This window comes from Patagioenas fasciata, chromosome 2, assembly GCF_037038585.1.
Source record: "Patagioenas fasciata isolate bPatFas1 chromosome 2, bPatFas1.hap1, whole genome shotgun sequence".
Classification (NCBI taxonomy): Eukaryota; Metazoa; Chordata; class Aves; order Columbiformes; family Columbidae; genus Patagioenas; species Patagioenas fasciata.
Window position 1 is genome coordinate 130,352,005 of NC_092521.1, and position 15,081 is coordinate 130,367,085.

The following is a 15,081-nucleotide window of genomic DNA, read 5'->3' on the forward strand; positions in this document are numbered from 1 at the left end:
AAATCATCTGCAATGAGTCAAAGGCAAGTTAAAAAGAGAATGAATTTAAATAGTTCTCTGAAGCTGTAACTTTCAGGGACCTTATCAGAGTGTTTTGAATATGTGAGGTTGATAACATCTAGGATAAAAAAAATTAGAAAACTGAGGAAACATGTTTCTTTTCAATGCTCCTCATAAGCCAGTTAGTGGAAGCATTTATTCCATGTGAGAACAGTTTTGTTCACCTTTTATCCTATGGTTAGATAAATACTAGCCAGTTACTCTTGTAATATATCATTTGTATAATTCTGTGTCATTGAAGATGTTTACTATTCTTTTTTTCTACCACACATGTTGTACTGGGCTGTTTGTTGTGGTTAAGACCTTCAGATTTACCATGGCAAAAATTAACAGGTTTCTGAAGAGCTGTGGAAAGAGAATAAATTCAAGTACATAAAGGCAAAGACTTAGAGCATACCATCAAGATGTAAGTGTAAGTTTATATACTAAATCTTGAACATTAAAAGAAAGGGAGAGAAAGGGACCACTTCTCCTCTTGCACAGCTCAGAGGTTTTGAGTTCTGACTGAAATGAGTCTTTCAATTTTTAACCTTCATTAACTTGGTTCTTTGAGAGATTTCTGAAGTCTGGGAGACTCGTGGTTTCTCTGAACAAAAGGATCAGATCTGTGGCATTTATTTGCGTTTTAGAAGCAGGAAATTGCTGTTTCTTGTCATTGTTGCCACTGACTGTGCATGGTAGGAGAAAGGCAGGGACCCTGGGAAGAAAAATCTATGCAGTACCGCGGAGGTCAGTGATTGGTCTGGGAATGATGAAATAAATTTTATGCTCATTTTGGAAGTGATAAAATTAATTTTGTCTGTGTAATCACCTAAAAAACTTGCAATAATGCATTTTTCTTGATAGGATTTGACTGTTTTGACTATTTACAGATACTGACAGAGATAGCCTTAGGTCTCTTGTGATATTTTATCTGATTTTCTGAGTGAAGACTCAATACCATGTAGGCTGCTGGAACAGATGACTGCTGTGCAACTTCCCCTTGCTAAGTCAAGAGATAGAGCCAGGAAACCAAGCACCAGCCTTTTCACTGTTCTTGTTGTTTGCTCTATTGCTGCCTAAATTTCCAGCTATAGCCTAATTCTTTCAATGTTATGGTAAATTGTTAGAAGCATTTTTCTGGAAAATGGGAAAGTGACTGTGCACTTCCTGTGGTATGCCCAAGAGCACAAAATATCTGCAATGTGTCCCACCTAGAGGGGTGTTGGAAACCAGTACTTTTAGGTTAAGAAAAGAAGATGCAGAAAATGCTGAGAACATTGATTTTGCAAAACACAGGATTTTTTACAAGCTATCAGGTGAGATTATTGACACAGTGTGTTACAAAATCGCTTCATAAAATAAAATGTTTTGAAATCTCATGTGCAGTTAGCAGATGGACTAATTAGAGAGTGAATTATTTGTGGTAGATAACCAATCGATGGGTTAAAGCAAGGTTATCACAAGAGCTGGCTATGATTTGTAAAAAAATTATGAGCATTTGCAGAATTTGTGATAAGCTGTGTTTCTTAAATTGAATCCGGTAGTTACCATGAGCACAACACAAATAGATGTCTTTAAAATATAAAAGAAGGCGAGAGGAGAAAATTAATGGGGGATCCTAGTTTTTTTGTCTCATTTTTCCTTCAACACCTTTATTCCCATTGTGAATGGACGCAGCTGCAGCATCGTGAGTAGATAACAGTGCATGAGATTTTGATTAGAGTGGTGGTTTACTACCTGAATCTTGACATAGTCATGAAGCAGGACAGCAGATTGTGTCTGAGTTCTGTAGCCATCTTGTTCATTAGTGGCATGCCTAGGATGATTCTTTATAGGGAAATGACCAGGAAATAAGGAAATAAATGGTTGGGTTTTATGATATAAAGGGGATATAAAAGAGAATGGATGAGAAAAAAGAAAGGCAGGGAAAATAAATAAATGAAGATTACAGTTGCCGCACAGAAGAAACTATCTGTGTTGGAAAATACAAGAAAGAAAGAAAGTGTATCAAATTTAAGAAGCAAACTGATGCAGAATTAGATGGGAAGAACAATCCTGAGACAAAAATTAATTTTATTTTTTATTTTTGTAAAACTTAGTGCAAAAAAGAATACAGTAAACTGTCTGAGCTGGGCTGCTGGATGTCAAGGTGTGGGATGCTTCACTGATGTTCATAATGAGCACATTTTCAGGGTAACACCTGAGTTTTACAGTGGTTGTTGCTTTAAACCCCGAAATCCTCCATGGCCACTCTGTATGTAGAACTATTCTGTTCATGGAAATCCTGTTTGGAAATTATTGTTCTGTTCCAAACATATGTGCCTTCCCATTTGTCCCTATAAATTGTCATTTGGCCTGCAAAACTGAAATTAGTTGCATCTGTTGCTAGATACTTTCCAACAAAGGTTCTTGAGAGATTCTTTTCCTGAGGTTTTCATAACATAATTGTGTCAGAGAGTTTAAAATAGAATCACTCTTCAAATCCAGATTTCTATTTTGCTGATCTTCCCCTTTCCTTACTTGAGTTTGGCCTGGAATTAACTCTTGTCCTGTTCTAAGTTCCTTGAGCTTTTCCCTGGGAGGCAGCATTCTCACCTGTGTGATCGCTATGGATGTTCTTTGACACTATAACCAATACAAATGCATAGTGTTTGCCACTTTGTTTAGGACATATTTGACACTTGCAGAAACTACTTAGGAGAGATAACTTCGTGCTATTTCTTCTCAATTGCCACACATGCATTTTTTTATTCAATAATTAATTGTACAACAGTAAAGCTAGGGCTGTTTCTGAAGAGTGGCTTTTTGTTTCCACTGACATTCTTATACTCTTATATAAAAACACACAAACTCCAGAACAAAACATTCATTTTTAATCTCATGACACCAGTGTTTATACTGCAAAAGAAAAAAACAATGTCAACACTTTAAAGCATATACATAATTATTTATGTATTGCTTATAAAATGAGAAAGAAAACATACTCCAAATTTATATACGTAAGGGAAATTATTAAATGATACTGGGAACTAGGCACGGTAGACAGTATATTTGTGCAGTCACAGTCAAAGGGTGGGATACAATGATCTTAGATTAGCCTGTGTATTTCATTAATGCAATAGTTTGAGTGCAGGTTACCTTGTGTGGCATGAAGAAGGTAGCAGTGGAGAGTCAGGCCACCAAACTTTTGGCTGCTTTGCCAGGAACTCATTCCCACCAGCCTACATTATGCAGCTCCTGACTTCTGGTAAGTGGGACTGCCCTGGGTGTGGGGGCAGGCAGCTGCAGTGGGGTGGGCAATGGAAGGTTGCTAAAAATAGCGTAGGCCTGTATTTGCTAGTGTTTGTTATTGATACTTTTTTTTTTTTCTGGGTTATTTCTTATTTAATCAGCAATTCTCTACTCAACCATAAGCTAAATATAAACTGGAAGAGAGGGGAAGTAAGGAACCTTGTATATAAACACTGATGTTGAAGTTTAGACACCGACAAAATTCAGGCAGCTTAAAATGAGGGGAGAGACTTTGTCCTTAATTTGTACCAGTGGGAGAAAGGATGTGAAAGGATGTAAGTTGGGCATGGAGTATCAGCTGGGATTTGTGTTCCCATGCACATCCAAATGTTAACAGTGAACTTAGTCTTCAAAGTTTTCAGAAAAAATAACTCTTAAGGAAGTTAAACATAAATCTGTTCTCTGTAAAAAAATTAATTTGATAAATATCACCAGCTTGCATGAATTATTAAATAACTTAATTTACTTCTCCACTTTAGACCATTTATTTTGGGTTGTAAACATGTTTTTCTTTTTAGAAATCTTACTAAAGGACATGCAAATGTGATGCATACTGTGCATCTTTAAACATATAAATCAAAATTCCAATGCAAACCCATAGCTCTGATTGCACTGTAGCAGTACAAGTTTCTAATACAGTAAATACTGAAAAAAGACCCCTAAAATATGCTTTGGTCATAAAATCATATTCTGAATTAAATAATTTGCCAAACCTATAGTTTTGTGGGTTTTTTTGTTTGTTTGTTTGGTTTTTTTTGACAAAAGGTCAAAGCTAGTTTTTACATTTGTAAGCAAAAAAAATCAGATAAATAAATTTAAATTAATTTCTTTGATTCTGACTAAACCATTGTAATTTTCTCTTTCAATATTCCTTGATTTGCTCAGTGGTTTTCATCCTTCTTAATTTTCTTGTCCGGACACAAAATTCCAAAACAGGGATTGTGTAGTAAAATGTTGACTTGCTCTTATCAATAATACTGTCATACTTAGACATAAACCAAGGGTACTTAATGTTATCAGTATAAAATTTCACTTTAAAAGTAGTAATAGCTGACTTAGTATTGGATTCAACATTCCAGCTGTTTTATTTTTTTTAATAAAATAATATCTTAGTTTATTTGTATTCCACCAGCATGAATATATTCATTGCAAATTACATGCACATAAAAGGGAATAAATTCGTGAACTACACAATATCTTAACAATAAATAGTATTTGATCTAATACATGATGGTAGTGCACTTCTTGTTAAAACTGCAAGCTTTTGCCAAAATGAAAACAAACTCTTATTCTCCTTATAAATATTTTAAATAATTTTAAAGTACGTGTTTCATACCAAGTATATAAAAATAGCATTTTTAGATAAATTAAGAGGTTCCATTTACATGACAAATAACGTGCAACAACTAACCACTCTCTACCAGCTCTATTTGGTTGATTGTCTAGATGACATGCAGCGATAATTGTCCCTTTGCCTTCACAGAGCTGACAAACACACCAGCAGGACCCACAATCACCTGAAGCAAACAGTACCTTACATACTGTTTGAGAACAACAGTCAGACACTCAGGGAAAACCTTTGCTTCGATGAACAAAAGCCACCCATGACAGTTCTTTTGTCCTAGGCTTCCAGCTGCTCTGACCCCCAGGGTCTTTGGACTATCACAAGAGTCTGCCAAACAGAACAATAAGATGTATCTGTATAGAAAATGCTTTTCATCATGCTTTTAGAATCTAGAATTTTTTTTTCCCTATAATATGAACTGGCACCTTTTCTATATAGCTTCTTCTAGAAATCTGAATTTTCATGTTTGTAAGTCTCCATGATTGCCAGAGAAAAGGTCAAATAAAGCAGTCGTGCAGTACTCTCTGAATTTAAAACTGACAGCTGTGGAACGTGCTTTGAGTACCACTTCACTGTTTCTCATTAGACGTCTATGGCTTGGTAATCTTTATCTTTAACGTTCCTTGTGCTTGTCACAATGTCTATCGGGAAATCTGGGGTCTGTGCAGAAACTACTCCCGCTGTTCCTTCCGGGTCCCACGATACCGGCAAGTTCTCCAGGCTTAATGAGCTGATTGCTCCTTGGCTGAAGCTACCTTCCTCAGATTTGCTGGGGAGCACGAGGTGTAATGATGTCTCTGATGAAGAGCATACTGAAGAAGAAAGAGTTGCTGAAATAGACTGAAGAGGAGTCAAGGTAGTGTCTGAAGGGGGAGAGGTGCATCTTAAAAACTGCGAATTGTCTCTCTGAATTACCTGATACTGGGAGGGGGAATTGTGAAGGCCTGGTGTATAGTAAAATTCACTATCTATATAATTTTGTGGGTTGGGTTCGGTTCTTTGCGGACTACTGCCCACAGAGGACAGATCCATATTCCAAATGTCACATAATGTGTTGCCGCGGCAAAGTTGTGCTTTGGTGTAAGTAAAGTTGCCAGCTTGCATGTGTGTGCAAGGTTGATGTGTAGTCCAAGCCATTCGAGACTGCAGGCTTTCCAGAGTAGGGCTTCTAGATATACCGTGCATGGCACAGAACCCGGGAGGCTTCTGGGATGTGAGCAGATTCTCCAGAAGGTGCAACACATTCTTCATATCCTTACTTAATTGTGAGACTTCTTGAGTTAAAGTTGTCACCTGTTATGGAAGGGCAAAATATCACAGTATTTCTTTGTGTAGTTGTGCTTGAAATACACACATATGTACCTTTTCTTCTTCTAAAAAGATCAGCTTTCACCTGTGGCACAATGTCTTTACTTTAAAGAAATATACTCTACTAATATATGCCTGGGAAATGGTCCATCCATCTGCCTTATCAGAGCTACATGTTACATTTCCTGTGGCATATTGGAATAATCAAACAATTCAATAAAAATGTATGAGGGAAAATACCATAGGCATAGTTCTCCTGTTTTTAAATGACAGTCTGTATATAAAGAATGGCCTTAGGGTCAGAACTGAGATGATTTCCAGTAGCAATATGACATCAATAACTTATTGATCAATCCTTAAATAGCTTAATGCACAAACTGTTTTTATTAACCAATTTTATACTGATGAATGATATCAAAATGAGTTCTTGTGGAATCTTGTACAGAAATACACGTGATATATTTTGCTGTCTTCACAGTAAAATAAAATAAACCCATACCCAAAGTCTAAAAAAAACTTACCTCTAAACATTTAAACAATATAAAAAGCCTGTGAAACAGTTTGCTTCCATGTAGTTAAGTTTATGCTTGAAAGGTATTGCATTATAACACTGAGATAATAATCTATAGCATAGATTACTGTGGTGTGTGTGCAAAAGGAAGAATCATGTTTTCCTTTAGGCTTTTTTTTTTTTTTAATAATGCTGAAATCACTGACAGCATCTAATTAATTAAAATAATTACACAAAGCCTTAATGTCCCCAAAACTGCTGGTTTGGTTGGTTCCAAATTTGTGTTTTAAAGTAAATTAATATATATTAATGTTAATGGGGACATTTGTTAGGAGATTATAAGGACATTTTGGGAAATGAAAAGCCTAATTCAAAGCTAAAAGTGACCCACTCAGCATTTTAAATGTGTTTGTCTTTCGTGTTTCCTTCTTAAGGAAAAATTTGTTGGAAGTTAAGATCAGTCAACTATTTTTAATGAAGAGAAATGAACTTATCATGAGATAGAAATGAACTATGTCTCCATGGTAGCTAATCAATCTATTTTAGGCCAAACCACTGTTATTACTGTTAGTCATTACTGTTAAAACAGAGTTTATCATACTGATGCTAGTGAAAATACTCAGAAAAAAGACATGACTGCACATTTATCTTCAGAAGAATAAACCTCCTGTCAGAAAGAAGAAAAGGCTAATTCAAGGGGCCTTTCTTTGCTGTGAAGACACCATCAATTAGATGCCCTACACAGATTAATTTTAAAGTAATCAGAAATAGAAATACAATTTTCAGTTTTTCTGATAGAATAGTTCTGAAGAAATCTCCTGAAAAGACATTTCAGACTAAGTTTGACTGTGTTACTACAGGTACAATAATTTTAAAGAAATTCTGAGTTAGAACTAGGAAGCTCCAGTACAGCTCCTATACATTTATTTGTTTCTCTCTGAGCTAGGAGTTCAAACCTACCATATTAATAGTTCTGTAATGATCACACTACCCTGGAAGGAAAACGCTTAAAGGGAGGAGAGTCTTGAATGAGAAGTTACAGGATCTCTGCTTCTCTTTCTTGCTGCCTTGTTTACCTAATTAAGTCATACTACATAGAAAATAACCATGGGATCTCCTCCTGTCGGCTGAGATTAAGCTTTGAATGCCTGGTAACTCATTTGGACTTCAGCTAACGTGAGGCATTAAAATGTGTTAGCAAAGTGATTTGTCAACAGGCTTTCTGTGGTGTCAGAGCAGCCAGAGAAGGTTCTTGGTGCTGTCAGACTGTAAGGAGACACACTATGAGATTTCTGGAGAAACCAGCCATGCAAGAACTTGTGTGTCCCATCAGGAACTATGAGATGGCATTGCAAAACCTCCGAAAGGTTCTTTGGGAGGAAAGGGGGAAGAAGGACAACCAAACCTATGACTACATAGATCTAGTGGTCATCAGCTCTTTTTAGGGTCACCAGTGGCCCCTGCTCCTAGCAGACAAAATAACTTTGTTTTCTGTGCCAAATTTCCCAGCTTGCATCCATTTTACAGGGCTTTCTGCAGTTGTGCAGATTGATGTTACCTTATGACTATGCAACTGTCCTGAACTATCAATACTGTGTGAAAATACCTACAACTTTAAAATATCTTATTTGGCTTTGTCCACTTCGGATTACCTCAGGCTTTTTTAAAGTTTAATTTATTCTTTAACGTGTTTCTTTTGCTAGTTCATTGAGACAATACAGCAAAAAAAGCTCAGCATCAGTACACGTGGCAGTCCTGAATTTCTTTTAAATACAATGTGCTCTAGTGCCTAGATACTATTTTTGATATGTCAGCTAACTCTTGGAGTGCTGTCTTCTCATGAGCTTGCTTTCACACAGACGTAAGAACTGACCTGAGAAACCCACCTTTGATGTACGCTTTAATAGCTTCTAGCAGTGCGATAGTTTAAGATCCAAAGTAGTTATGCCAAACTTCACTAGAAATTGACCACCAATTAGTGACATCTATTTGGACCAATACTGTTCAACACGCAGGCAAAGCAAATATACAGCTTTCTGGATAATTTAAAAACTTTTTCTGGATTTTGCAAACTGTTGATGTTACCCAATTAAATCTTCAATGTCTGTACTAATATTGATTACCATCTATCTCTATATTATTACACTTATATACTTACATAGTATACTGTTACTATCAATACTATACTGTTTATAGTATCCTTTCTACACCCTGCAGAGATTCTTGAGCAGATGCAAATAAGCAGGTGTAACAGGGTATGGTTTTATCAATAATGTTAACAATTTCACAGTGCTCCAGAAAGTGCCGAAGAACAGAGATGAAAAGCAAAAGAATTTTTATGACTATGAAAGAGAAATTGAAGGCAGTACAGTTTCCTCCTGAGCAAAGGGACAAATTCCTTGCATGCTGGTAAGGCTATTATCTTTTCAGGAGTTCAGTGATTATTGCTAGGCTATACAGCTAGTTGTACAAATGGCTCCTGCTGTGCTAGGCAGACAGCTTTAAAATGATCTGTGAGATCCCAAATATACTTTAAAAGCTGCCATAACAGTTTCTAGGACTTGGTAAAGATACTACAGTGTTTCCTGATATAGAAACTGGGATTTGTACAGATTTAGCATGAATTAGCAAGAGGTGCTTCTCAGGCTGGTCAAGAGCAATACACTGGTACCCTTTTAAAAGACTCTGTTATAAAGAAAGAACACCTTTCAAAATATAGGTTAAAAAGTAGTGTGAGCTTTTTTTTTTTTTTTTTTTTAACACTGTGGACTTAAATAATATTTTCTGATGCTCTGAACAATATAATTTTCAGTAATTGTATTCTGCATTTTCAAATTACTTTTACAGTTTCGGTAGAAAGAGTATTTTTCTTTACCACCACCACAAAACTGCTGTGTAGTTTGAATACTGTGTTCCATGCAGTTAAGCTGGAATGCAGGTGATTGTATTTAAACCTTTCCATGAAAGTGAGGAAAAGTTCTATGTAGTGCAACATGATGATGGTGATTATTATCTTGTTTAAATTGTATTGGCTGTACAGGTTTCTCTGTTATTTTCATTGCATATTCTGGCATTTAATTTTTTTTTAATGTTAAATTTTCTACTAGAATGCTTATCTCTCCTCACTCTTCCTGGATAAATCTGGAATAAACCTATACACCTTTAAAAAAAAAAAAAAATACCCTTTCCCTCCCCCCATTTTTGTTTCCCTGATAAGAAGCCTAGTACACTGGTATTTTTTCCTCTCTGTGCTTTACTCCCTGTTGCAATTCAAACTTCACCTAGACATCTCCCTACCATAACTCTTTCTCAACACCCAAAGAAGCGAAGTAGAATATTTGCTTCTTGAGAAATGGAAGTTGCGTTTTGGCAACACAAAGAAGCTGCCTGGCTTGCACTGCATGTGGCAGCTTCTCTATTCCCTTACTTGGTGTTTCATTGCTTCTGCTGTTCTGGTGCTTCAAAAAGCCAAGGTGAGATATCTTTCAAGGCTCAGATTAACTAGCTGCTGATCCTCTGTTTTCAACTAAGTGTATTGTTGAATGAATGAAATGAGAACTGAGAAATAAGCAAACAAGTTCTATAAGCACATAAAGGAATACATAAAAGAGAACAGGAAGTATACATTTCTCAAGAATAAATAATGGCAAAGCAATGTAATTCTCTTCTTTAACTGAAAAGCTCATTTAATAGATAAGAGAAAACTGCAGGTGTAATATATATATCGTGTCAGAAGAGTTCTTGAATGTTGCTGTCCCCGTGATGTTCTTCTAAACCAACTAAGAAAATAAGACCAAGATGTGATCACCGTGAGCTGGATTCATATGTGATTGGAATGGCTTATGATAAACAGTTTGCTGTCATCCATGGACATTTCAAGCCATTATTTTTAGCAGCCTATCTTGATATGTTTTTATTTAATTTTTATTTTTAATCACTAAATGGAATTTGAATTCACTTTTAAATATCAGTAATATGAAATTCAATGAAGATAAATGTTAAACATTAGATCTGAAAAGCACATGTCAGAGGCATGAATGTAGGTATAATATTCTTCCTATGCAGAGCATTATAGAAAAAAGTCTGTGGAGTTTTGCTGAATCACACTTTGCAGACATTAATCATGCTCCCAGAGTCTATCAACAGCATTTTTTTGATTGGACATGGGAAGAAGGATCTCTTAGCTAGGAATTACTTAGGTAGATGCAGCTTGAAATCATGTACTTTGTCAGTGACTTTAAAGATCTAACCAAAGGCAATCTGAAAGAAAATGTTACCAATGAAGAGTTCTAGAAAACGTGAGGGACAAAGAAAGCCAGAAGGAAATTGGTTTGTTGAGATCTGCTGGAACAGTATGTTTCCAGTGTAAGTTTGTTTTAGAAGGAGAAGGCAATCAGCTTTTCCTTATATCTTCTAAAAGAAAAAGCAGTGAACTTGCATACCAACAGAGATTTACATTTAGATGTTGGGAAAATAGGTCCTTTCAGTGCAGGAAGGTTTTGAAAGGCCTATTAAAAAGTTAACTGGATAGTTGTCATCATCTGTCACTACAGTAATATTTTTTTCTTCAAATATGAAGTCACCTTTTGGTGTCCAGTTGATTTTTACACTGTATGCTTTCCTCTCTTCATTCATTTCTTTGTCTGAGATGCCTTTCCACCAAGGAAAAGTTCAACAGAGACACCTGACATAGGACTTATGCCACATATGTGCCATATGTCCTGCTTAAAAAATAAATTAACCTAAGCTTTAAAGCATCAGCTGTTCTTGTTACCTTCATCTGACAATAGTTATTAAGCCAACATTTAAAAAAAAAAGAAAAAAAAATAGCTGGGAAGACTAATCTACAATGATCAAAGTACAAGAGCAGAGAGAGAGAAAAAACAACAAGATAGGAGTTCTTTGGAAATATGAATGTCAGTGATAAAAGGAAAATATGCGCTTATAGTTTACAAAGCTTTTATTTCTTAACACAAATGATACTAGGTTGCATGTCTTGACTTTTGTGTTAAATTCATGTATGTATAAATCTAAAACAAATAGAATAGTCCTAATTAGTATTAATCATCAATAAATGTCATTAGTTCACTTTCGGACACATTTTCTTGATTGAAGGATGTTTTCCAAAGTGAATTATTGAGGTACCCTGTCTGCAAAATGATCTCATTTGATAATATAGTTACGAACTTGTAACAAAGAACATGTTTTTAATTACTGTAAGTCAGGGGAGTTCTCAAAATGCAAATTGAACTTCAACAGTTCATCCTCTATGTAAAACTGGAAGCCTGATTAACCAAATTTTCTCCATTGGCACTGATTATAAAATGACTGTGTTCATCACATCCACACATTTTTATTATTAAGGAATATTTTTTTGCTTAAAAAAACCCAACCAATCAACCAAACTTTTTTTTTTTTCCTGTCCTGAGAGGAGAATGAGATTGATTTTTGGCAGCTGGATGTGAAATATGTCTTAAAATAATCTGTTTATAAAATTTCTTTAGGTGATTTGGAAAATCAACATATTTATCTAGGATTGTTCCTTTTGTTATATGAAAGTAAAATATCCCTATGAATGCATTTTCTCTGTTCTGAATAAATGCCAAATACTTAGAGTATTTTAAACACCTGCATCTAAAAAAACTAAAATTAAAAATAGCTCAATTTGCACTTAGCACTCCAACATGCAGCTAAATAGAAGGTGATTTTCCAGTACAGAATCAGATGCTATTTGTATTTTGTCACGTTCGTTTGTGTTTCAATTAAATGGGAGAAATGTGAGTACTCTGTTCATTATACTGTTTTAGTACCGTAATTCTGAGGTCTACTGATGTGGCAAAGAATGAAATCAGCCCCCAATTTCTGAAGCTGAATTAGACTACACTGGACTTGGGTCTTATTTGGGAAAAACAGGGGACATGCAAAAGTAATCTGAATTCATCTACATGCACTGTGCAAGATGTCCTGTATATCTGAGCATGAAATCCTGTACCTGTATATTCAAATGGAGAATGTGTACACATGCACTCTGCAAATTACAAGAGAAAAATAATGACTAAAATTTGTGTATCTTCTTATTTTTAACTGATCTATGTTTTAAATAATTCAGATTTGGGTCTTTCACTTTGAATTAAAATAGAAGTATTTCCATGCTCTTTTTGTACAGTTGCACTCAAATGATAGAGAGCTAAAAGCCTATTTTGATATTGACAGTGGCAGAGCGATAGGTGGGTGTTTTAATTTAGACTAATGGCCATCTGCATATCTCACAAAATCTGCTTAGTGTTTTCCTGGTTTTACTTCTGGGCTCCTTAATAGTTATGTATGATTGTACCAAATAAATGGTGCCTCTGAAAAAATTCTGAATGTTTAGATGCACTCATTTGATCAGTATCTGCAGACAAATGCATTGGAAAGACCAGGTTGGGTGTATAGATGTCTGTAAAGGAAGGATGCATACTTGTAAAGCAGAAGACCTATTCCTAAATTCCCTCTGTGCCTAATTTGGGACAGGTCTTTGAATCAAGCCTGCTCCAGCTCAGAAAATGTGCCATGCTGTTAGGTATTCAGTCACCTAATCTCGAAACTGTTGCTTGAATAACTGTGTTTTTACAGGAGCAAGAACCTGAACCTTAACTCTCTTGTCGGCCACACACTGAACTACAGTGAAAGTCATGCCTTTTTTATTCAGTGATTATTTAGACTAAGCAAAATGGGCAAATTGGGTAGGAGATTAAGCAGTTGTATTCCACCCCAGTTTACAATGCTGAACCAGAGGGGAATTCCCTTTTATCAGCTTTGGTCTCATTCAGGCTCAAAATGAGAAGTGAGTTTAGGTAGAGGAATGAAGAAGCTGGGTAATCAGCTGAGCAGCCAAACCAAGCAGTTAGACAAGAGGAATCTGGGGTGTGTTCAAGTTTCTCTCATGTTACCTAATAGAGTGTCTGTGCTCGCTTTGAAGCCTGTCCTCCTTAGAGGAAGTCTGTGCATCCATTAGTCCTAAAATTTATACGTAACAAACTCTGAGAAGTGAAATCAAGGCTCTGAAGACTCTGTCTTCTGTTTGTCTCATTCTTAGGTAAAAGAACTTTCCTTTGGATTATGTAGTGAATGTTATGCTTAAAATACTGCCAAGAGCTCCACTAGATATCTAAGCTGCGTATAGCTTGTTTTGTAGATTTATCTCTGGGGTAACTCTTTGTTTTGTTTTGCTAACAACAGACTGTATTGAATGTCTGAATGGGAAGATGCATGTCTTTGTTCCCCCAACAAACAGCTGAAATGTTTTTAAGCTAACTAGTGAACTGTTGTAACACAATTGCCTTTCATGAAAGCAGTTATTTTTGCATTTGTTGATAGACTACACAAAAAAATGTATTAATGATAGTGTTTGCTGCTGTTGACTACTTATAACCTGTTTTCTTGTATTTTCTTTTTCAGGCGAAGGCTGCATGTCTTAATAAAGAAATTTGTTTCTAACTCTGCCAGTATTTTGACTACTGCTAACTGTCTCCTGCAGCGTCAGTCATAATCTTCCTTTAGTGGTCATAATTGAGTGATGGAATGATGAAAGCACTGAGTTTAGTAGTGTTGTTTAATACTTACTGTAACAACAACAAACAGCTAGTGTATTCCAGCAAGGCTACTCACAGGCTCATCTGGGTAAGTACCAAGCCAGTACTGTCAGTTCAGAAACTCCAGATGGGGCATATTCAAATACATGTCAAATACCAATTAAGTAGCTTTATAGTCATGAAGTTTTTCCAATGTAAATTTTGATCCATGGGAGGACTTGGAGGATACTCATCTGTCTCCGCAATTTGAGCTCAGAGTATTACCTATGAAATCTAAATCTATACCTTTTTAGAATTGCTCCTTACGCCTTTTTTTTTTTCTCATCTAATATTTGTCCATATTGTATGCCCATGCATTGTCATATTGAATTGAGAATTCTCAATTTAAATATATTTAAGAATTTCTGTTTAAGACCCTTGCTTAGTCAGAATGCATAATGGTGTTTTCTTTCCTAGGGGACTTTTTAGACAGAAAACAAAATATGATATTGGAGAGCAGAGAATACTCCTTCCAAGTACTGCAAGACACCAACAACAGTCTTCATCTTGGACATGTCTATATTAGTGTAGATGCATTCTATGTAATGTACTCTATACAGCATGAAGTAAATTGATCTTGGAGATACTGTGAAGATTAATATAAATGTTCCTTTAGGTTCCTAGACTAACTCTGGTGCGATTTCCAGAGTGCAGGGTTTTCCATAATCCTTCACATAGTCTCATGTAGCTGTATAATCTTCTGTAAGTTCTTGGAGGTCCTGTAATCAAAGCAAGCTATCTTTTTCTGCTATGACTAAACAGTAAGTACAACTACTCAGAATTTTTCAACATTATTGTGTTATTTGTATTTCCTGGTTGCACTATCATTAATGTCATTTTATCACTAGCAAGACTACATGTAAATCAAATAAAATGTTGCCCAAAGATGTCTAAACCTATCAAACCTTGTTTGGCTTCCAGTTTTAGTACTCAACATTCCGTATTGGTGCCTGTCTGTCAGCTACACAGTG

General features: G+C 35.7%; 1 protein-coding gene across 1 annotated transcript in view; it reads right to left on the reverse strand.

Annotated features, from left to right (window-relative positions):
• Positions 1–4,178: 4,178 nt before the first annotated feature.
• KCNH8 (potassium voltage-gated channel subfamily H member 8) overlaps positions 4,179–15,081 on the reverse strand; it is a 190,592-nt gene continuing 179,689 nt past the window's right edge. Inside the window, exon 16 of the mRNA XM_065831438.2 lies at positions 4,179–5,971. Within this exon, the coding sequence (XP_065687510.1) occupies positions 5,261–5,971 (711 nt within the window). The 3' untranslated portion in view covers positions 4,179–5,260. The remainder of the gene's footprint in view (positions 5,972–15,081) is intronic.